The 24,639-nt window shown below is 42.0% G+C and overlaps 1 protein-coding gene across 1 annotated transcript in view; it reads left to right on the plus strand.

Moving 5' to 3' along the window:
* Positions 1-24,232, plus strand: part of atp2b1a (ATPase plasma membrane Ca2+ transporting 1a) — a 70,348-nt gene extending 46,116 nt beyond the window's left edge. Inside the window, exons 6-22 of the mRNA XM_061912230.1 lie at positions 566-732; positions 838-876; positions 7,907-8,062; positions 10,302-10,516; positions 10,601-10,843; positions 10,922-11,163; positions 11,536-11,773; positions 11,840-12,019; positions 17,065-17,152; positions 17,226-17,332; positions 17,414-17,605; positions 17,695-17,908; positions 17,979-18,190; positions 18,262-18,369; positions 18,490-18,678; positions 19,013-19,102; positions 21,784-24,232. Coding sequence (XP_061768214.1) covers positions 566-732; positions 838-876; positions 7,907-8,062; positions 10,302-10,516; positions 10,601-10,843; positions 10,922-11,163; positions 11,536-11,773; positions 11,840-12,019; positions 17,065-17,152; positions 17,226-17,332; positions 17,414-17,605; positions 17,695-17,908; positions 17,979-18,190; positions 18,262-18,369; positions 18,490-18,678; positions 19,013-19,102; positions 21,784-22,167 — 3,064 coding nt within the window. The 3' untranslated portion in view covers positions 22,168-24,232. The remainder of the gene's footprint in view (positions 1-565; positions 733-837; positions 877-7,906; positions 8,063-10,301; positions 10,517-10,600; positions 10,844-10,921; positions 11,164-11,535; positions 11,774-11,839; positions 12,020-17,064; positions 17,153-17,225; positions 17,333-17,413; positions 17,606-17,694; positions 17,909-17,978; positions 18,191-18,261; positions 18,370-18,489; positions 18,679-19,012; positions 19,103-21,783) is intronic.
* Positions 24,233-24,639: the final 407 nt, after the last annotated feature.

The raw sequence follows: 24,639 nt of genomic DNA on the forward strand, positions 1-24,639 counted from the left end.
CTGATATGAAATACACATAAAATACTAAAGGCAAGTGCTTTCTAAGACTCAACAAGAAACTAAGCCAGGAACAAACTTCAGATGGCATGACAGAGCACTGTCGCCACCTTAAGAGTCATTGTTAGACAAAAGCCCGCTGGATTAAAAAAAACCTTCAGAATAAAACAGCAATATTATTTTCACCAATTGAGTATCACTGTTCTAAATCTGAAACCAAAGAAGTGACTCATTGCATTTTGCAAGAATCCTCCAAACACTTATTTTGTGTAAATAGGCTCACTTCCACTTTTGTGGTTTCTTCATTGCTCTTTTTTTCCTGTTTGTTATTCTTTTATAGCCAAACCTTAACTGCTGTACTTGAAATGAATACTTCCTCCAAGTAATTTATCCATCTCCTGTTTATTATTGCTTTACATTGTTTTAGTTATGTAAATGACTTTATTGTCTGACCTACTTTTCAGTATTCCGCTCACTCTGCAAATTCATCAACTAGGGCTTTTGTTTTGTTCTTAATTGGAACATGTGGGGAACTTAAGTGCTGATTTTGCTTGCCTCTTTGCTCCAAAGGCACCCACGTGATGGAAGGCTCGGGGAAAATGGTGGTCACAGCAGTGGGCGTCAACTCCCAAACTGGAATTATTTTCACGTTACTCCTCGGGAGTGCCGAGGACGACGAGGAGGATGAGGAGGAAAAGAAGAAGGAAAAGGGGGAGAAGAAGAAACAAAGAAAAAGTGAGTGTCCATCCGCCTGATTCATGTTCCATGAGCTACCACTATTTTTGCATGGCTGAAAGAGTAAAAATGTTGCTTTCCTCATAACTTCTTTCTTTCTTGCAGACAAGAAGCAGGATGGGTCCATTGAAAATCGCAAGAAAGGTAAGATGCTGGTCTGATACAGACAACCTTGTTTTAGTCTGAGGTTGTCATTTAATTATTTTGCTTCAAACTTAAACGAGCTAGACCACAAGATGATTTAAAATGTATTCTAGATCTTTACATGATCAGTCTTCTCAGATATCCAAAGAATACAATTATTTGTCCCACAAAATCGACTTTCCAGAACAGCTACGGGTTCTTCAAAGCAAAACCTCAATTTATTATTGGTTGGGTCTGGAAAAATCCAGAAACTTCAGAATGTAACTTTGTGAAAACATGCACGGCTACTCCATACTTGCCAACCTTGAGACCTCTGATTTCAGGCGGTAGGGGGTGGGGCGGGGTGTGTGCTTGGGTGCGGGGGCGTGGTTAAGAGGGGAGGAGTATATTTACAGCTGTTGTGTGCACAGTTGTGCACTGCACTTTCTAAAAGCCGTAGATGTTATTGTCACATATGCATGATTGATTGATTGATTAAAACTTTTATTAGTAGATTGCACAGTACATATTCCGTACAATTGACCACTAAATGGTAACACCGCAATACGTTTTTCAACTTGTTTAAATCGGGGTCCACGTTAATCAAGTCACGGTACAAATATATACTATCAGCATAATACAGTCATCGCACAAGGTAATCATCATAGTATATACATCGAATTATTTACAATCCGGGGGGTGGGATGAGGAGCTTTGGTTGATATCAGTACTTCAGTCATCAACAATTGCATCAACAGAGAAATGGACATTGAAACAGTGTAGGTCTTACTTAGTAGGATATGTACAGCGAGCAGAGAACATAGTGAGTTCAGATAGCATAAGAACAAGTATATACATTAGAAATACATTCGATTATTTACATTAGGTTATTTACAATCCGGGGAGATGGGATTTTAATGGAGGAGGATTAGTAAAGGGTTGAAGTTGCCTGGAGGTGTTGTGGTGCATGTACAGTAGATGGCAGTGTTGTCCTGTTTAAGAGTGTCACATGCTGTTTACGGCAGACAAACTGCCTTACGGTGGACATAAACGTGACTGCTGTTGTTGTGTGTTGTTACTGCGCTGGGAGGACGTTAATGAAACTGCCTAACAATAAACCCACATAAGAAACCAAGAACTCGCCCTCGATAATTCTACAGTTATAAGGTCATTGGGCAGACACGTTCTTTATACACGTCACTCATGTCCGCACGTAGCTGGAGGGGGCGTGGCCTCCGGCTCCGCCTGAATTTCGGAAGATTTTCGGGCTATCATTTGTCCCGGGAGGTTTTTGGGAGAGGCACTGAATTTTGTGAGTCTCATGGAAAATCTGTGAGGGTTGGCAAGTATGGGCTACTGTGTTGCATCTATTTTTATGACTAATACACCACCTAGTGGAGTTGTTATTTAACCCCAAAGTTTGACCTCATAGTTCCGGGGGTCAAGCTCTTTTTAATGAGAGGCCATTTTGATACATTTTGTACATTAAATGTGCTCAAACAAATCCATTGTATGTCAGTACATGGTAAGCCAATGTTCTCAAACTGTGTAGTGGTACATGGGCTCCATCTAGTGGTATTTCAATAAATCACTTAATTAAAAAATCAAACACAGTGTTGCTGTTCAAACTGTGTCTAATATTACAGTGGCCAAACATATTAAATTGCATGTTAAATAAAACCTCTGCCTTCTTTTTAATGAATACTTAGGTCTACTATGCTACTATATTTTAATGTTGATCATTTATGGTGGTACTTGGATAGTAAGGTGTTTTCTGAGGTGGTACTTGGTGAACAAAATTTGAGAGCCACTGTGCTTAAGTATCTGAACAAAACATCTTCATCTTAGCTTAGCCTTATAAATGACAAAGCAACTTAGTTTAATATTTAATAGTATATGAGGTGGTGACTTGTCCAGAGTGTACACCGCCTTCCGCCTGAATGTAGCTGAGATAGGCACCAGCGACCACAAAGGTAATAAGGGGTAGACAATGGATGGATATGTGTCATTAACAATTGGGAATGCACTAATCAATTGGCCACTGATCAGTATCAGTCAATTTTTGTGAAAAAGTATGTGATCACCCAATGCTGATACATGCCTTTCACTGCCAGTCACAAATTCCAAACCCCTCTGGTTGATTCTATATTCATTTTTAGTTATTTTGACAGACGGCCAGCAGCTAACTTTGTATCTCCATACAGTGTGGAGCTGATCCCCTAGAATAATAATCATCAGCTCCACGGCGGAAATTAAATATAACTTTCTTAGTATCTTAAGTTTCGTTATCATGTATTAGGGTTGTACGGTATACGGGTATGAATAAAGTACCGCGATTCTAATTGATTGAGATAGGTGCTATACCGCCTTTAAAAACTACCGGTACTGTTCTTTCATCTGAATGCTGCTGTGCGGCGGTGACTACAGAATCAAGGCGCATGATGTTTAGTGTGTCAAAACGCACAGACAAAGTGCATACAAGTAATAACATCTTTGAGAGGATTAATGGCAAAAAACGACAATTCTACTGGTTTATAATGAGTGTGGGTGAAGTGCAATATAGAGGTATTTGGGCTTCAGAACTAACGATAAAGGTGACACTTTAAACAAGGAAGCGCCGCCTTTCAAGTGTTTCTTTAAAACATGCCTCGCCAAACGTGCTGATTATTATTACCACCGTTGCTTCAAACTTAGGTAAACATTTAAATAATAAGCGTTCATATCTACACAATGAGTTATAAATAGTGACAGGTAATAATGTTGTTACACCTGCCCTGCTCTGGTGCAGACTATAGTCGAGGGGCACAGAGCAGTGTTCCTTCCAGAGGGGATGTTTTTGTCAGTGGTAACACCTTTTACTTTACCCTGCAATGGGTCTGCTAAGTTCCCCTTTCAGGTCAAAAAGACGAAGCCGTTGTGTCGTGAAAATCTGGTTGCTTTATTATTAATTTTGCAGGACACAACCGGACCGGTTCATCACTGTACTGTGCAGTGCACTCACTACCGCTCTCGCTCTCTTTACTCGCCCACTGACTCACTGACGTCACTCAGACAACACATCTCCATTCTCTTAAACACACCTACACTACACGTATAAGTTAACAGCTCCTCTGTTGTGCACATGTAGATACGTAGACACGCACAGAGCTGCTTGGATTGATGCCAAATATAAGTGGAGTTAAGACCCATCTAGCGTTAACTAATGCAAGTGAAATGACTAAAATGTGTTACAAATTGCTACAATTTGGGTTTTATCTTTAACAAATTGGTGTTTTACCTGCTACATGGCTTATTTGTGTACATTTATCCAGTTTTGTTTTTAGTACGTACTAATAATTGTATTTTTCTTAAAGCACAGACCAGTATTGGCAACCATAAATCATGATGTAATTAATATAATGTCAATAAAGCCTATTCATACCTAATCCTTGATTATAGCAGATTATATGTAAAGTGGAAAATTGTAAATTGTTCTTTGAGTGGAACAAGAAAAGCCCAATGTGTTTAATGCCCTTTAATTTATATTTTAACCTTCTAAAATGGTTCTTTAAATGCAATAGAAAAGATTTTCTGTTAAAATAAAGCCAATATTGAAATTTTTTGTAGTTCCCTTTATTTTGAAAAATATTGTTAAGTATCAATGTACATTTTTGTACCAGTACCAAAATATTGGTTTTGGGACGACCTTATTGTGTAGCATTATCATTGGAGGATGAGGCTAAACATGTTACACACCGAATAAAAACAAGCCAAGAGGAGGCATACTAATCGCTTAGCTAGCTTGAGAGAGCACAACAAATAAGTGCTGGGTTAAAGTTGAGAATGTGTAAATTGAAGTGCATCGCAGCAGATGGTAAGCAGATATTATCAGGAAACTTAACAATTTCATTAAGTTAGAAAGTGAATAATGTAACAACTGCTGTGCTCTGTTGCTGTGTAGTGGCTAAGTGTATACACAAGGGGAGTGCAAATCTATCCATTAATTGTTTGTGTCGATACCAGAGGTAGTATCGGTGGGATTGAGTAATTCGTTTGATTGTATTTTTCCCAAAATAAATGTTTTTTCAATGTTTACAGATTTAGGGAATAACAGTATAGTTTGAGGGCAAAAACCAAAAGATTTAAAAGAGGAGTAAATGGGAGTTTTTGCTTTTTTGTTTAGCTATTGTATACTGTTGACTTTATTTTACTCAAACAATTGTATGTAATGAACGAGAATAAGACACTATTTTAAAAATGGTCATTATATTGTTAAACTGTCAATAGCACATGTGATCGGTATCTGGCGATCTTACTCATGGATGATCAGTATCGGAATTGGCTGCATAGCACCCTGATCAGAACATCCCTATTAATGTACTGTGGTTGCAATAACGCGCGTGACGTGCTGCATGTTTCATGATCAATATAAAATGTGACTCACTCGATTCATCTAGTCCAGCTGTTGATTTTGGCTAAGTAATCAATTGATGTCAAAATAGTTTGGCTTCAAGTTCCACATTTTGCAGCTTCAATTCACTTTCACCTCACTCTTTTGTCTTCCGTCTGCTCCAACGTCTCACTCTTCCTTCATGCTGGCTTCTTGAGTAGTTGATCTTCCGTATGTTGAGATTCAAAAAGATAAGGTGTTGAATTCTCGTTTGTCCAAAAATGGTCGTCTTTGTTGTGTGTTACCATGTCTGCCACCCTTAGAAGACACATGCCTTGACACACGCTTCTATAAAACTAGTTCCTGAAATGATTAAAATGACCAAAATACGGTAAATATTGTACATATTACATATTGTTATGAATGTATCTGTTACTACATTATATATAGATTTGCAGAGTGTATGTAAAATGTTGGAGGGTTTTGAAGTTGTCTTAGAGGGCTTTAAAGTCTACTATTGTGACTCACATTCACCACATCTTCCAAGTGTTTTTTATCATCTTTAAAATGTAATTAAAAAATTACATGTGTAAACTTGTCTCTCATCATGATCGTGAACAATAGATAAAATTCCCCAAAAGTGCAGGTCCCTTTTAAATCATATTATGGGTTGTACTTGTATAGCGCTTTTCTACCTTCAAGGTACTCAAAGCGCTTTGACACTACTTCCACATTTACCCATTCACACACACATTCACACACTGATGGGGGAGCTGCCATGCAAGGCGCTAACCAGCACCCATCAGGAGCAAGGGTGAAGTGTCTTGCTCAGGACACAACGGACGTGACGAGGTTGGTACTAGGTGGGAATTGAACCAAGGACCCTCGGGTTGCGCACGGCCACTCTCCCACTGCGCCACGCCGTCCCTATCTATATATATATATATATATATATATATATATATATATATATATATATTGAATTATGATTTCCTACACTGCTCAAAGCGCTCTACAAAACACACGCTGTAACTTTAAGGTCTTTTGCCAAGAAAGTGGGGTTCATACTTTTAGAGGACTGACACACACATGAATGTCAAAATGTTAAGAAAGACTGATGGAAATACATGGTCGCCATAATGCAGAACTATTCGACAGAGATGAATGGATAGAATCTTTATTGTGAAGTGAAGTGAATTATATTTATATAGCGCTTTTTCTCTAGTGACTCAAAGCGCTTTACATAGTGAAACCCAATATCTAAGTTACATTCAAACCAGTGTGGGTGGCACCGGGAGCAGGTGGGTAAAGTGTCTTGCCCAAGGACACAACGGTAGTGACTCGGATGGCGTATGCGGGAATCGAACCTGCAACCCTCAAGTTGCTGAGACGGCCGCTCTACCAACCGAGCTAAACCGCCCCTTGATTCTGAAGGATATCCAAGACTTGTTGATGTCCTGATTTCTTCATAAGTGCTTTTAAACACAAGGTCTGAGTAAACTGAAGAGTTTGAGTGGTAAGGTAATTTTCATGATATTTGTTTAGAATGTGGTGGAACAAGGTTAGAAAGTCTGCGTTGGATGCGATTTGCCGGGCTGTGCTTGCAGAATGTTACAGCTGATGTGTAAGCAGGTTAAACACAGGTGTTCTCATTAAAGTGGCCCCTGTGTGTGTAATTGCCTGGCAACGTACAGCCTACATTCGCTAGGCACATTTACACCTCCCTTGCCCATTCACAGCACTGTGTGATTAATACAGTGGTATTATGGGAGTGATCTTACATTTTGGTGTGACCCCGTTTGACCCGGCGCAAGCTGTCCTGGCATCCTCATTGTCCTGCGAGTCTCCCATCTTTCCTCGCCCGGCACATTGTGTTTGGGGCAGCAGGTGCTACCGAATCCCGTTACAGCGATTAGTGATGAGGAGATTAAAGCTATGCAACAATTCCGGGGCCAGAACATCTGCTCATCTCCCACCCCAACCCCTGCCGTGCCTTGACTCTCTGCGGCCCCCACCATTTAATGTCTCGATCTGAACCATCACTGCGAGTGGGACGAGCAGCTGGTCCAATTTGAAGGGTGACAACCGTGATAATGAGGATGTTTCATGGCAACCGCTCTCCCGGGCTCGCAGCCCTGCTGGGACGGTGATCAGTGGTGTTCAGGTGGGTGACCAAGCACTACACTGGCGTTGGTCCCTGGTGCACAGATTCCGTTTGCCTGGAGTCAACCGTGATCCTTTAGACTGAGATTAATCCAGCTGTTTAAATCCAGAACCAACCACAGTTACACCCCCCCACCCTTTTCCGTGTGGCATACTATCACACACAAGATGGATAAAGCCTTGCCAGGGGTGCCCCATTTGTCCGATGCCTTTTAATATATATCATGCAAAGTTTGAGAGAAGAACGTTTTGACAATTGTCCTGCAGTTGTTCAGCAGCTGTAGCCTGACCGCCTGGCGCAGCTAATGATTTTATCATGGCTCTCATATTTGATCTGCTTGCGTGTCTCTGGGATTCCCTGCCTGCGAGGGAGAGGATGGCACCGCGAATATGCAGTCACTCCCATTCTGGCCTTTATTTGTGCAAATACAATTGTTTATTTATGATTATATTCTGTGCACATTACCTGCCATGAGTTAAGATTTAATGCCTTTTCATGACTTTTTCGCTTCCGTGCAGCTAAAGCACAGGATGGCGCTGCCATGGAAATGCAGCCTCTGAACAGCGACGAGGGAGCGGATGCAGAGGAGAAGAAGAAAGCCAACCTGCCAAAGAAGGAGAAATCTGTTCTCCAGGGAAAGCTGACCAAACTTGCTGTACAGATTGGCAAAGCAGGTGAGCAGCGGTTTGAACTGTATTCAAACTTTTGATGGTTTGTACTAGGTGTGTAACCGTACACTATAATCACTGCTCGTTACGTCCATGGACCTCATCTTATGAACTTATATTTGTCTTTTAACGTATGTTTTTCTTCTGTGGGAGGGAGGCGTGTTGAGTAGTTGCATACAGCGGGTGTGCTGACAGGATAGATCTTCTTAAAATATTAGTAGAACATTCTTGTATATGCAAACAAATCGTTTTTAGAAAGGGATAAATCTTACCTGCTTACAACTTCAGCTCCCACTTACTAGGTTTTTAGTAGAGATGGGCGTAATGCCCTAAAATCCATATTGCGGTACATATTGCAGCCTTCTGCAATAACGGTATATATCACAACATATTATTTGCTATATAAATGACAATAGAACCATTTTAGAACAGGTCATAAAGGCTCCTAAGTTGGCTGCTGATGTATGCGGTTACATATTGCATTTATGCCAGTTATTGTTTTTTCAAAACTATTATTAATCTACTTAATAATTTACTGTTAATATCTGGTTGTCTGTTGTAATTAATGCGGTATTATCTACACTTATGTTGTTGAATACTTTACATTGGGAGTAGTATTGGTCATACCAATCGATGTTCATACTTAAAATGTTCAACATCATTCATTAATAAACATTTTTATCACAATTAGACGCAGAAAAAAGCAGAGTATGGCGATGTATTAATATCTATTAAATGTTTGAATTATTTCCTACTGTCGCTACTGATTTAAATCCTTTGGTTTGTGCCCTCAAAGTTGTCCTTTTTTTAGGACCTTATTTCCGGTGTTTGTAAAAAATAAAAACACACAACAAAAGACTTTTTGACAATAAAAAGATATTTATATAACTAATGTAGTGTACTGATATACTTGGTATTGTTACTGTCGATATTTATATTGATCCGCCCCCTCTGTTTACATTCAAGAGCTCTAGATTGGCGGCAAACGGGTTAGCATTATCGTCCCACGGTGTGTGGTTTAGCATGTTCAGGTATTCCTCGTCCTGAAGTGATGATACTTCTAAGAAACATAGTTTTATTTGCTGCCATGAAGGTGAGGATTAGTGATTTAGAAGCAGCCTCACATTGTAGAGAGACATCAGCCGCTAGCCAGCTAGCAATAATGCTACAGTGGTTGAGGACACGTTAGTTCACTTGTCGCTGTCAAATTTACATGGCACAGCTAGAATTTGTCAATCTATCACGATTGATTGATTGATAGATTGATTGATTTATTGAAACTTTTATTAGTTGATTGCACAGTTCAGTACATATTGCGTACAATTGACCACTAAATGCTAACACCCGAATAAGTATATCAACTTGTTTAAGTCGGGGTCCACGTAAATCAATTCATGGTAAACGATATGACGATAGTATTAAAAACTCTATCGTCAACCAACTTGAGATCACTCATATCGTTTATATCGCCCAACCCTAGTGCTTACTGGTGTGACGTGTCTAAAACCAGCTGGCAACAACTTATCTATTATTACTAATAGTGTTTGGAGAATTTTTCCTCATCAGGGACATTAGTCTCTTTAAGACACGTCGCTGTCAGATATTGAGCTTGCTATGCCACGGGGCGCTTCTGGCCGGCCGAATCCCGCCCTTGGCACCGGTGGGAAATTAGATAGCGTGCGCCACACCCTTGTTTCAAAGGTGTAGCTGTCTCCTGATATTCTTTTAGGATGTTCAGTTCTGTTTGTTCAACTTTTACTTCCTCTATTTATTCAAGTTTGATGTCTTCTTGGATTTGCCATGGCAGAAGGCCTCACTAAACTATCCAATCTCTACCTATTTATTTGTTTACCAGAGTGGTTTAGCTTTTTTTCCTTACAGGGGCTAAATCTACATCCATGTGACATTACTGACACCTAGTGACCAGTCAGTATACAGTACTACATATCATCACAATCTTTTTATTTTTCTCTTAGAGAAAAACGCTATAGATTCAGCAGATTGTCGATTATGGGCAAAATCCTACAAATCACATTTGACTATGAAAATTCAGACTCAAAGAGCGCTTCTATGACTCTTAACGCGATGCACACTTCCTGTCCCCCACTTTAATGTGTTTCTATTGGGACATAAGTACCTTCAGTTCTGTACCGGAAAATTACGATACCAATATGTGTACTGTTACACCTCTAATTTGTACACTTTTGTTCCCAATTATGTAGTCTGGACCTGTGATTTCTTACAGGGTTGGTGATGTCAGCCATAACCGTCATCATCCTGGTGGTGCTCTTTGTGGTAGACACCTTTTGGATCCAGAACCTGCCCTGGGTCAAGGCCTGCACGCCCATCTACATTCAGTTCTTTGTGAAATTCTTCATCATCGGCGTCACCGTGCTGGTGGTGGCTGTTCCTGAGGGGCTCCCACTCGCTGTGACCATTTCCCTGGCGTACTCTGTTAAGGTAAAGTCTCTTATCTTTGCTTAACACTTTGAAGCCAAGCTATTTATTCTTTCTGATTGCTGTTAATTGTCTTTCTTCCAACAGAAAATGATGAAAGACAACAACCTGGTGCGTCACTTGGACGCCTGCGAGACCATGGGCAACGCCACAGCCATCTGCTCTGATAAAACTGGAACTCTCACCATGAATCGCATGACTGTAGTGCAGGCCTACTTGGCTGGCAAACTCTTCAAGAAAGTCCCGGAACCGGAAAACATCCCTGCATCCATTTTAGACTTCCTAATCTTGGGGATCGCCGTCAATTGCGCCTACACTACTAAGATCATGGTACGTCTAATGTGCTGTGTTCTTTTTTTTATGCTCATGTGGTGCTGATCACCTATCTTCACACCTTGCCCTTTGTAGCCTCCAGAGAAAGAAGGAGGCCTGCCTCGACAAGTGGGTAACAAGACCGAATGTGCCTTACTTGGTTTTTCCAATGACCTCAAGCGCGACTACCAGACCATTCGAAACGAGATCCCAGAGGAGAAACTGTACAAGGTCTACACCTTCAACTCCGTCCGCAAGTCCATGAGTACTGTGCTGAAGATGGCTGACGGTGGCTACCGCATGTTCAGCAAGGGCGCTTCGGAAATCCTCCTTAAAAAGTGAGAACATTTCCCCCTCTTTTATAACCGAGTTGTTTAGCTCTTGATCTCAACACTACAGAGGTCTTTTCTTGTTCAAGCTTCCTGTGAATGATACGCCCCATGTCTTAGAGCAGCTAAATCGTTCAAGTACCTCCCACCCAAGCCCTTTGCGACTTAGAAATAGGCGCTGATAAAATGAGCTGGCAACAACTCCGTAAGCCTCTTAACCAAGCGGGCTTCTTTTTAACCCACAGAAGGCTTAGCGTGATATCACACTAGTGCACTTCGCCATTTAAATGCTTTTGTTTTCTCCTCTGTGTGCCTTCAGGAAAGCATTTGGCTACCATGTATTATTCTCGCCATTTATCAACATTTCTACCCTTCTTCAAGGTGCTATAAGATCCTCACAGCGAATGGCGAGTCAAAGTTGTTTCGCCCTCGAGATCGAGACGAAATGGTGAAAAAAGTGATTGAGCCCATGGCCTCCGAAGGCCTGAGGACCATCTGCCTCGCATACAGAGATTTTGCTGCCTCAGATGGCGAGCCAGACTGGGACAACGAAAACGACATCCTCACTGGGCTCACTTGCCTCTGCGTGGTGGGCATCGAAGACCCCGTGAGGCCAGAGGTGAATTTCGGCATACCGTGGTACTCGTTAAATCCATTTTATGAACCTCTGTTTGCTCTGTTCCAGGTTCCGGACGCCATAAAGAAATGCCAACGTGCAGGCATCACCGTGCGTATGGTGACTGGAGACAACATCAACACGGCTCGTGCCATTGCCACCAAGTGCGGCATCCTGCAGCCGGCAGACGACTTCATCTGCTTGGAGGGCAAAGAGTTCAACCGACGGATACGCAACGCAAAAGGAGAGGTGGGTTGCTGCAGACCTACTCAGTTGATTCTCAACTTGTGGATCCGTTTTCTCTAGGTCAAAAAATTTTGTCTCGATGTTTGTGAATACACCCTGCATTTTTGTCTCTGATATTCGCTAGCGTGGAAAAGCCCGAGGGGCTATTAGCAGGACAGGGACAATGTTGTAGATATCAGCGGGAGAAGAATATGACATAAAGAGAGCGACAGTAGCTCACGTTGTGTTGCATGGGGCAATTCCACTCACAATGAGGACTCCTAGGTATGACGGGAAAGTAGACCGGAAGGTGTTTTGTCTCAATTTGAATTAAAGTTAAAGTTAAAGTACCAATGATTAATTGACCCAGGCTGGGTGATAGAGATGTGATTCTTGTCTGCCGTAAACAGCAATGTTGTGACACTCTTAATCAGGAAAATACTGCCATCTACTGTACATGCAAATGGTTAGAAAAACAAGGATGGACAATTCAACCCTTAACTCAACAATAAGTAGAAGAGTGTTGTGTGTGTGTAAAGGTGTAAATACAAACCCTGTTTCCATATGAGTTGGGAAATTGTGTTAGATGTAAATATAAACGGAATACAATGATTTGTAAATCATTTTCAACCCATATTCAATTGAATGCACTAAAAAGACAAGATATTTGATGTTCAAACTCATACATTTTTTCTTTTTTTGCAAATAATAATTAACTTAGAATTTCATGGCTGCAACACGTGCCAAAGTAGTTGGGAAATGTGCATGTTCACCACTGTGTTAAATTGCATTATCTTTTAACAACACTCAATAAATGTTTGGGAACTGAGGAAACTAATTGTTGAAGCTTTGAAAGTGGAATCTTTACCATTCTTGCTTGATGTACAGCTTAAGTTGTTCAACAGTCCGGGGTCTTGTCGTATTTTACGCTTCATAATGCGCCACACATTTTCAATGGAAAATAATGTCTGGACTGCGGGTGGGCCAGGATAGTACCCACACTCTTACTACGAAGCCACGCTGTTGTAACACGTGGTTTGGCATTGTTTTGCTGAAATAAGCAACGGCGTCCATGATGCCGTTGCTTGAATGACAACATATGTTGCTCCAAAACCTGTATGGACCATTCAGCATTAATGGTGCCTTCACAGATGTGTAAGTTACCCATGCCTTAGGCACTAATACACCCCCATACCATTACAGATGCTGGCTTTTGAACTTTGTGCCCATAACAATCCAGATGTTTATTTTCCTCTTTGTTCCAGAGGACACCACATCCACAGTTTCCAAATATAATTTGAAATGTGGACTCGTCAGACCACAGAACACTTTACCACTTTGCATCAGTCCACCTTAGATGAGCTCAGGCCCAGCGAAGCCGTCAGACATTCCCGGGTGTATTTGATAAATGGCTTTCGCTTTGCATAGTAGAGTTTTAACTTGCACTTACAGATGTAGCGACCAACTGTAGTTACTGACAGGGGTTTTATGAAGTGTCCCTGAGTCCATGTGGTGATATAGTTTACACACTGATGTCGGTTTTTGATGCAGTACCGCCTGAGGGATCAAAGGTCCGTAATATCATCGCTTACGTGCAGTGATTTCTCCAGTTTTTCTAAAGCTTTTGATGATTTTACGGACCGTAGATGGTAAAATCCCTAAATTTCTTGCAATAGCTCATTGAGAAATGTTGTTCTAAAACTGTTCGACAATTTGCTTACAAAGTGGTGACCCTCGCCCCATCCTTGTTTGTGAATTACTTAGCATTTCATGGAAGCTGCTTTTATACCCAATCATGGCACCCAGCTGTTCCCAGTTAGCCTGCACACCTGTGATATGTTCCAAAAAAGTGTTTGATGAGCATTCCTCAACGTTATCAGTATTTATTGCCACCTTTCCCAACTTCTTTGTCACGTGTTACTGGCATCAAATTCTAAAGTTAATGATTATTTACAAAAAAAAAACTGTTTATCAGTTTGAACATCAAATATGTTGTCTTTGTAGCATATTTAACTGAATATGGGTTGAAAATGATTTGCAAATCATTGTATTCCATTTATATTTACATCTAACACAATTTCCCAACTCCTATGGAAACAGGGTTTGTAAATGATCACTGAAATTCAAGTATTTTATTTATCTATATATATATATATATATATATATATATATATATATATGTATATATATATATATATATATATATATATATATATGTATATATATATATATATATATATATATATATATATATATATATATATATATATATATATATATATAAGGGGGCGACTTGTCCAGGGTGTACCCTGCCTTCCGCCCGATTGTAGCTGAGATGGGCACCAGCACCCCCCGCAACCCCAAAGGGAATAAGCGGTAGAAAATGGATGGATGGATATATATATATATATATATATATATATATATGAAATACTTGACTTTATACTCCTCCTCTCTTAACCACGCCCCCAACCACGCCGCCCACCTCTCTAAATCGGAGGTCTCAAGGTTGGCAAGTATGGCAGCAAGTAAGCACAGAGATGTTGTAAAAGACTTTTAAAAAATTGATTCTTGAAAATTTGGAATCGATTTAGAGTCAGTATAAATAAGAATCATTATTTGGTTGTGAATAGATTTATTTTCCATTAGAAATGTCCCTCCTGTTATTTTTAAAGTTTAAACATTTTTTTTTATTTGTTTGTCTGAGGACTTTAATCCTCTACTGGTTTGATTTTCTTGAAGATGTCACTCCTCAAATTCATCCTACAGGGCAGACGCTCGAATGTTATCCAAATCACAGTGTCCACAGTTTTGCCCGCATCGTCCAATCATTTGTGGCAGCTTTGGGGTACTTTGAAGACCGCCAGCAACATCCAATTTGTCGACAAACCAGAGCAACGCTTACTCCAATCAGCAGATGTCCTGTTGTCATAATTCCGAATAGGTGGATATCTCAACTGAAAGGGGTACCCAGGCACACAGCACTCCTCCTAAAAGTTTGTCGTGTGTCCAGCAACAACCGCACAGTCAAGACAAGCAGGTTCCCCCAAACCCAAGATCTTGTCAATTTTGTTGAGAGGACAGTTAATTAGTTCCAATGTTCAAAACATTCTAACTTGGATTATTTCCCTGGCTTTAAGACTCTCCCAAAGGACAGTGCGGCGAAGACACCACATACTCCGTTCTTGTCTCTCATGGACACACACCCGTTGTTGACTTTGGACTGACTGGCGGCTGCAAGAACTCCAAGGCCTCAGAACAGATACACGCTGCAGGTTTACACACACACTAGGGATGGGCGATATTGCCTTTTTTTAATATCGCGATATTTTTAGGCTATATCGCGATATACGATATATATTACGATATTTTGCCTTGGTCTTGAATGAATTCTTGATGCATATAATCACAGCAGTATGATGATTCTATAGTGTCTACATTAAAACATTCTTCATACTGCATTAATATATGCTACTTTTAAACTTTCATGCAGAGAGGGAAATCACAACTAAGTCAATTGACCAAAAGTGTATTTATTAAAGTTATTAAGCAATGGCACAAACATCCAAGTCATTTCCAAAACATAAATTGCAAGATTGTCAGAGACATTTTAAGCGTCAAATAAAAATGAGCTGCATAATAGAAAATCAAATAGTATTTGTCCTTCACTATGTGGTATATTAATAAGGTTATGAAATTCTCTTCATTCTCTAGCGAGTGACTTTTCAAATGATGCTACATATTAGCAGTAATGCTACTTTTTATAGCTACGCTTTTCCCCTTCACACTTGACAAATTACGGTTGTCTGTTCGACATATTCCCACTTGAAGCCGAACCACCGCCAGAAGATGGAAACCCTGCTGTTTTTATTGGGAATTAAGTCTTCCTTCATTTGTTACCAGATGCGCACCATCTTTCTCTCGTATGGCTAGGTTAGCAGCTAACATTAGCCATGCCGCTACCTCTCTGCTATGCGAGGGCGTATACATATGTGACGTGTGATGTGACAGTTTGTGACATATGTAAGAATGTGCGCCTGCTTTTACGTGAGAAGGAGAGACAGGAAAGAGCGAGGAGAGCCTGAAGTGTACGCCCGCAGCTAAAAGTCCTGCGTGAGAACGTATACTCGAATATTACGATAAAGTAATTTTCTATATCGCGCAGAGACAAACCCGCGATTTATTGTATATATCGATATATCGCCCAGCCCTAACACACACATGCATTCACGAAAAATATACACCACACATACATACCCCAAACCCCACCCAACGCCCTAGACTAAAATCCCTAGGGGTAATGGAGGGCTGGGCAGCGCTTGAAGAGCTGCACCCTGCCACCGTAGCCCCCACTCCTCCCCTCTGTTGCAAGTCTCGAGTTGTATGTTGTAATATGTATATTTGCTTTGCTATGGAGTTTTTTTCCCACATCAGAATGGGGCCCCGTAGGAGCCCAGTCTAAAAAGTATTTTTTTAATCCTTTTTCCCGTCTTTTACGGGGTGTCTTGTGGCGACCCATCAGCGTTCCTGTTCTGTAACCCTGTACACTGTTTGTGTTTCTAAACTTGAACGGGTTTATGCTGAAAACAAAGTTTTGTTGTACTAGTGCAATGACAATAAAGACCATACCATACTATATAAGTAGGCTGACAAGGTTTAATGTGTTAAGATGAAATATTTTGGGAGTAAATGTCTTCCTTTGGAAAAAGTAAAGAAGTCCCACACATTCGACGCCATGTTTGTTTACAATGAGCTCAGTATGGGTAATAGTAGCGTTTTTTGTTTTTTTTCAGAGCTATTTTTTCATGTATTGAATTCATCATTGTGACATCATTATTCCTCATTTCTCCAAAATATTATCTGTCAGAAATGTATGGTGCTCCCCTATTGCTAACGGATTTTATGCAAGCACACATTAATTTGCACTGTTTCAAACATTTTCGTCGAAAATTGTCTGCAGTTTGTGTGGCCCTAGTCATTATGTGATAATGTTGGGTCCCGCAGTCAAACCAGTTGAGAACCACCGCCTTAAAGAAGTCCTCTTAAGTGGATTTTTTATTTTTTTCTAGATCGAACAAGAACGCATTGACAAGATCTGGCCCAAACTGCGAGTTCTGGCTCGGTCTTCCCCCACTGACAAGCACACTCTAGTCAAAGGTATGTTTTTGTCGAATTATTGTAAACTCTGTAAAGTTGCCAGTTGTTCAGCTAAAAAGTTTTTTTCCCACAGGTATTATTGACAGCACCGTCATTGAACAGAGACAAGTTGTCGCCGTGACAGGGGACGGCACCAACGACGGTCCCGCGTTGAAGAAAGCCGACGTGGGCTTTGCAATGGTGAGTCTTGCTGCTACACCAGATTGTCTCACGGTGGAGTATGACGGATGTTTCACGCCAATCACCCACTGCCATCTCCAGGGTATTGCCGGCACAGATGTGGCTAAGGAGGCATCCGACATCATTTTGACAGACGACAACTTCTCCAGCATAGTCAAGGCCGTCATGTGGGGACGCAACGTGTATGACAGCATTTCCAAGTTCCTGCAGTTTCAGCTCACCGTCAATGTGGTGGCCGTCATTGTAGCCTTTACTGGGGCTTGCATCACGCAGGTTAGGCTTACTCAGTCAACACTCTCCTAATGGTCCACTTCCTCGTGTTCCTGCCCGCAGATCTAATTGTCCCACATGTCTTCCTGCAGGACTCTCCGCTTAAAGCGGTCCAGATGTTGTGGGTCAACCTGATTATGGACACTTTCGCCTCGCTTGCCCTGGCCACGGAGCCGCCCACAGAAGCACTGCTGCTCAGGAAGCCCTACGGCCGCAACAAGCCCCTCATTTCTCGCACCATGATGAAGAACATTCTGGGCCAAGGCGTCTACCAGCTGGTCATTATCTTCACACTGCTCTTTGCCGGTAAGCCTTAATTTTCTGGTCTTCCGGGGGAATTCCACCTTGCCAACGTGCACCCTCTTTTGGTGTGCAGGGGAGAAGATGTTTGACATCGACAGCGGCAGGAACACCCCCCTGCGAGCCCCACCCTCCGAGCACTACACCATCGTCTTCAACACCTTCGTCCTGATGCAGCTTTTCAACGAGATCAACGCCCGCAAGATCCACGGCGAAAGGAATGTCTTCGACGGCATCTTCAACAACCTCATCTTCTGCACCATTGTCTTCGGTACCTTCATCATCCAGGTATGCAGGGTCCTCATGCAGAAGTGAGCAATCGACCCAGAAAACTTCTAATGTCCACCTTTATCCTGCAGATCGTCATCGTACAGTTTGGAGGCAAGCCGTTCAGTTGCGTGGCTCTCAACATCGACCAGTGGCTCTGGTGCACCTTCTTGGGCTTCGGCTCGCTGCTGTGGGGGCAGGTAAGACACGTTGATGTCTGCCTTTTTTGTGGCACAACACTGCCCCCCGGTGTTAGAATGGTGCACTCGGTGCACTTTTTGTAATGCCTTTTCGCTGACTTGAACGCGGACGTCTTCCAGGTCATCTCCTCCATACCAACCAGCCGCCTTAAGTTCCTGAAAACAGCAGGCCACGGCACCCAGAAGGAGGAGATCCCTGACGAGGAGCTGGATGAGCTCGACGACATGGAAGAGATCGACCACGCCGAGCGGGAGCTGCGCCGTGGCCAAATCCTCTGGTTCCGTGGCCTCAACCGAATCCAGACTCAGGTAAAGGACCAAGAATGTACAGTGCACACACAATGGGAAGCAAAAGCCATGAACTTTCATCTCTCCATTGCTGTTGCAGCAACACAGTTAAAGAACTTAGTATTTACTGATTGGTCAAAGAATTTTGCATATAAGTCTCATCGGTGCCTTTTTAAACTCAGCTATTCTCCTTTTTTCACCTCTTTTAACAAATCAAATTCCCAAGCGATGTTTTTTATGGTACCTTCTTTGCTTTGTTGTTTTTATTTCTCACTTCTCCCTCTCTCATTCTCGTCCTGCTCTCTGTTGTATCTCCTCTGGGCTTTCTCCTGTCTCGCTGTCTGGTTCTTTGCAGATGGATGTAGTGAGTGCGTTCCAGAGCGGAACTTCATTTCAGGGGGCTCTGAGGCGCCAGACCTCCAACTCCAGCCAACAACAGCACGATGTAACCAATGTTTCTAGCCCTACACATGTAGCCTTTTCCACCTCCTCCACCTCCTCTACTTCTCCTACTACTACCACCACCAACAACAACACCACCGCTGCCACCAACTCCGCTTCTGCCGCTGTGGGGTGTGAGTGCGTGTTCTCCTCTCGTGCATGAGACTTCTCTTCACTTAACATCCTCCTCGACACCTCTGTCTCTTGCCCTCTCTCCCGCCTAACATCATGCTTCTTCCTAATGTTTTCAAACAAACAAAAGGCATCCTCCATCAAGCTTGGATGACACCGCTCTTCTTATCTATGTGCCATGTGACCAGGCGGCCTCTGGCGTGGAAATGTTTATTTCTGTGTCATCACTTTGTCTTACGTTCCGCTTCTGCTTGGAATGAGGTTTTTTTGACTGTGATTAATTGCGGATGTTCCGGATTGAGCAGGTTGTGTCTGCAGCCATGTGTGCGCCCACCGACACCCAAACCTTGCCCACCAAAAATTTGTAGCGCTCATGGGTCTGTGTCGCAGCGCTCTAGTCCCTCGCTGGATAAATGTTTTTGAGTATACGCCCATGGACACTACATCAAAGGCTCAAAGTGACAGTGGGGGGATTGCTTGTCGGTATTCTGACGTGCGGCTGATGCGTGTGACACTTTTCTCTTTTGCAGGTCTTGGGACCACGTGAGAAGAGTTTTAAGGAGTACAATTGTAACTGATAGTCCCATGCTTTTACAGGCTCAGCATAACTATTTCCATTCCAGGTCAACTCCAGTCCTTAAAAGAGTGTGTGTGTGCGTGTGTGTGTCGGTCCAAATCCCACTGACCCACCGCGTGTTCTCCTTCAGATTCAGTGAAATGTGTCATGGGCTATACTCAAAGGTTTGCTGCCGTTAGAGCACCAGGTAGCACACGCTCTGCATGGGTCTTCACCCTTGGCTCCCGTTTGTGAACTTTGACCTACTTGTGGTGTTTTTTTCTTTGTTTTTCTTTTGACTTGCCAACCAGCTTGTGGACGTGCTTGGCTGCCTCAGCTTTTTTTGTTTTTGTTTGTTTGGACACCAGCGAACGCTTACAACTGACCATCTGTCTCAAGCCACGCTCCCAACTCACCCTCTCGCTTGTCTGTCTTCTGTCGTCTCTCTTTTCTGTCTCCTCTTCTCTGTCCTCTCTTGTCTCCTGCCAGCGCTGTCCTCTCTTCTACGTAGGGTTGTCAAAAATATTGATGCCTCAAAAAATAATACACCGATACCTGCTTTTTCAGTATCAAACACTTTTTCATCGTCAATTCGCAACATCTGAGCTCTGAGTCATCGCCGACGACGAAATCCAGTGTTTTCATTTATTTGTAGAAGCCTGTCACAAATGCGGATTTGGTGCCTCCGGTTGGCCCTCGCTCATAAATAAATGATAATGAAAGTGTGTGAGTGTAGCATAACGGTCAGTGTGGCGTAATTTTGCTTCACAACACACCTCATACCCGCCTGCTTTGCGGAAGAATAAGACGTAGCAGAAATGATCTGTGATGCACTTTAGCCATTTTGTCGCTGTATTTAGCCAGCAGAGGTACATATTCAGAGTGAAAAAGAGGTGTATCTTGTTTTTTATTTGCTAATCAAACACAAGCAGTCACAAAAGTATTTGCCGTGAGCGTAGATCCGCCGCCACAAGCCCAGAGAGTGTACATACCCACAGCGTGCAAGCCAACCTCTATCACTTCCATAAGTGCTAAGAAAACACCGCTTGCACTCTTCTGTCGTTTGGCATCAATTTGAACACCATTGTTTTACTTTTTTATCCAGGAAAGCAAAGTGGTGCCAGGGGGATCATTTGCTGAACACACATCTTTTTAATGGTACTTATTAAAATAAAAAATTAAATATAGAGCAAAAATGCATAACGTAATGAGAAAAGCCTGAAATGTTGATACTACTGGTAATAACAAATAAAAATACAGATGTGTCTTTAAATGTTTTTTTAGAAGCCTATTAAGTATTTTTTTAAATGTATAATTACCGCTTGGCAGCTCATACTGACATTTAAATTATGTCATTTCACTGTGATTTTAAATAATTTACACTCTAAAATCATTTTCAATAAAATAGACAATTTTGGAAGTACATGGGTTCAGTTTTTTTATTCATGTAGGCTTTAGAAAAAGTATTGCGAGTCGTAAAAGTTCTTTGGTATCGACTACTGAAATTCTGTTATCATGACAACCCTACTTTTGAGCATGTCCAGAACCTTGTAGGCCTTTCTTTATTTTGATTCGTCTTCTTATTTTGCATTCTGATTCATCAACTGGGCCTCCCACTGAGCCTTTTTAGTGTGGTACTCTACTCACTCACTCACAAGCACACTGGTTTGGGTTTGATGCTCGTTCACTTGTGCATACAGAAAGCGCTCCGACACATGCCTCAGTAACGTTACAAAAAAAAAAAAAAGAGTTCTGTGCCATTGGATTTAATATTCCTCTAACTTTTTGAGGCCCTAAAAGGTGCTCGCTTGAAGTGTTCCTGCAGGCTAGTAGACAAGGTTGCACCCCCCTTCACTGTTTTGAGGCCACTAAAACACGCCTTTTATTGACCCAATTAAATGTGCGCCCTGCGTTCCGACGCCATCTAGGTGTCTCAGCGATTAACACACTTGTCCTTCCATCCATGTCTAAAACCATATTTCCCTCCCCCCTTGCAGATCCGGGTGGTGAATGCATTCCGCAGCTCCATCTCCCTCTATGAGGGCCTGGAGAAACCCGAGTCGCGGACCTCTATTCACAACTTTATGACTCACCCGGAATTTCGGATAGAAGACTCGGAGCCCCATATCCCCCTCATAGACGACACGGACGCCGAGGACGACGCACCCACCAAGCGCAACTCGACCAGCCCCCGCAACACCACTCCCACCCCGCCCTCACCAACCGCCGTCCCCGCAGTTGCCGTGGCGCCGCTCTCGCCCTCCCCAAACCAGAACAATAACGCTGTGGAGAGCAGCAACCACCTCCTCCCCGAGGCCACCAAAGCGAGCAGCGCCTCCATGCCGGGCAGTCCCCTACACAGCCTGGAGACCTCCCTCTGATCAGAAAAGCACGACCGCCTCCTCTGCAAGGTACCTTACCACTTTTGTACTCGGAGGACAGCGAGCTGGAGGGGGCTGTGGTCGGACTAACTTTGGGAGGAATGTACCGGCTTGTGTGGATGCTTTGCTTTCTCCTCTTCAGTTCTTCTTAAAACCGCCTCCGCGCCAGGACTCAACCCCTTTGCCCCCAAACCCCCTGCCACCCCCCTTGCCTTTGGTTTGTCTGGCTCAACGAGGCGTGATTATAAACTCTTGATTGAAAGTGACCTGTTTTTTTTCTTCTTATTCTTCTGAATATAATAATTTGCATTGCAAAGAAGATTAAGCGGTCCTCCTGGCCTGAACATGTCAGAATCTTCTAGCTTCTCTAATTGTGTTGTATATTTAGCTCTTTGGCCCTCATTCACACAAAACTAATTTCTGCTCCATTTGGCTGTTAATATTTTTGACTTATTTATGTTTTATGGAGGAAAAAAAAGCAGGTCTGTTTACAAAGTTTGTAGATACTTTTTTTCTGTTTGTAGGCAAAAGAGCTTCCTGATGTATGATGCAGATTTTAAAAAATGAATGAGATGATTATTTCGGATACTGCTGTATTTTCAGGAAAAAAAGGGTGTTTCTATTGAAACTTAAGTATTTTTGCCTGCAAGTTTTATTTGTTATATATATATAAATATATATATATATATATATTTGTAGATAAATATAGAAACTTCTAGCCAAACCAATTAACACTAAGTCTTGTATAGAGAGGAGGTCCACCGGCCGATGTGCGTTTAGGGCCTCAACATCGCTATGAATATTTACTCTAGTTTCCATGTGCACAAAACCTTCCGGGGTTAAAAAAAAACAACTTCTTCTTTTCACTCATTCATCTTGTGTTCAAAGACTTCCACATGTTGAAAGTGTCTCAAAAAAGGGAATCCGGGCTGTGGGGGCTAGTATTTAGCAAGCATCATCTCTTCCACAACTGGACAAAAAGGGAAAGTTTCTGCACATTCTGGATCGTTTCGACGTCATTTTTGCACACAAGTGGCTAAGTTATTTATTCAACCAGACAAAACGTGAATGTGCCTTGGCTTTAGTTAACGTTCAAGCTTGGGTCCAGTCGCTTCATTTCCTGATTAAACCCTGCAGATGCTTGCTAAATATAAACCCCTGCTCAGTTGTACATATTTCAATTGGTGTTTCTCAGCCCAGTGGAGAACATTTGATCAGTTAAAGTGTATTCCATGTTACATCTACTCCTACACACACACACAGACACACACACAAAGAGTTGGAACCTCCTCACATGTTTTTGGACACCTGATGTACTGGAAACAAACAAAAACATTGGATGTGCTTTTATTTATTTTTTTTGGAATAAAGACGAGGCATACACTGGTATCTATCTGCACAGGGTACTTTATTTCCTAGCAAGAGTTTTGATACAGATCATTGAACACAAATTTGTATTTTTATGAAACTGATGAGACCTTTCATCGTACTCACACAGTTTTTGGAAGATTTGACACTGCGGGGAGGGTTTTGGCCACTAAAATAAATGTCTGTTGTTCGGGAACATTCATCTCAGGGTGCAAATAGGCGTGAGGGAGAGCAAAAGAGAACAGGCCTCTTTTTTGGTTTCGTTCTTGCCTCATTTGGTTGGTTTGGTGGCTGCAATTTCTTCCCGCAGCCCCTCCTGGGCAGTCCTCAACTGCAGGCCCTTGGAAGTGAAAGGAGCCCTAATGTTGGATTGAGGTGGCGTTCGTCTGTTGTCCTTGTTTTGTTTGATGCATATGACAAAAAAAGCCGTGAATGGTCGCGAAGACATTTGAGGAACACAAGCGGAATCTGTTCGAGGAGTTTGTTCTGTAGCTTCTTCCTGCAACGGGAATGGATGTTTTTTGTTTTTTTTCATCTGTTTTATGGAGTATGATTTTTTTATCTTAACATTTGAAAATAAAAGTACTTCATGTCTGTTTATCTTGAGCATTTTAAATGGATATCGTGATTGGATTTACATTTGAAACTTGTCGAGTAATGTGTATGGTTTTTAAAAATAAAAAATGTATTTAGCCTATGCGCGGGGCCCTGCTCTTTATTTAAGAAGCCACAGTTTACAGCAACACTTTGTCTAGATCAGTGGTTCTTAACCTGGGTTCGATCGAACCCTAGGGGTTCGGTGAGTCGGCCTTAGGGGTTTCGGCAGAGATCAAAACACACCCGACTCATCGTGTAAATGCAAACTTCTCCCTGTCGGCGTATTACGGGTACGGCAACAGCTGACTGATTTGCAGGTGGGTATTTTGTTGTGAGTTTATGCACTGTGTTGGGTTTTGTTGTTTGAACAAGGTGATGTTCATGCACGGTTCATTTTGTGCACCAGTAAAAAAAGCATGGTAACATATGGGGAACATATATATAGTTAAATATTAAATAAATGGGTTGTACTTGTATAGCGCTTTTCTACCTTCAAGGTACTCAAAG

Source organism: Nerophis ophidion, linkage group LG10 (genome assembly GCF_033978795.1).
Source record: "Nerophis ophidion isolate RoL-2023_Sa linkage group LG10, RoL_Noph_v1.0, whole genome shotgun sequence".
Taxonomy (NCBI): domain Eukaryota; kingdom Metazoa; phylum Chordata; class Actinopteri; order Syngnathiformes; family Syngnathidae; genus Nerophis; species Nerophis ophidion.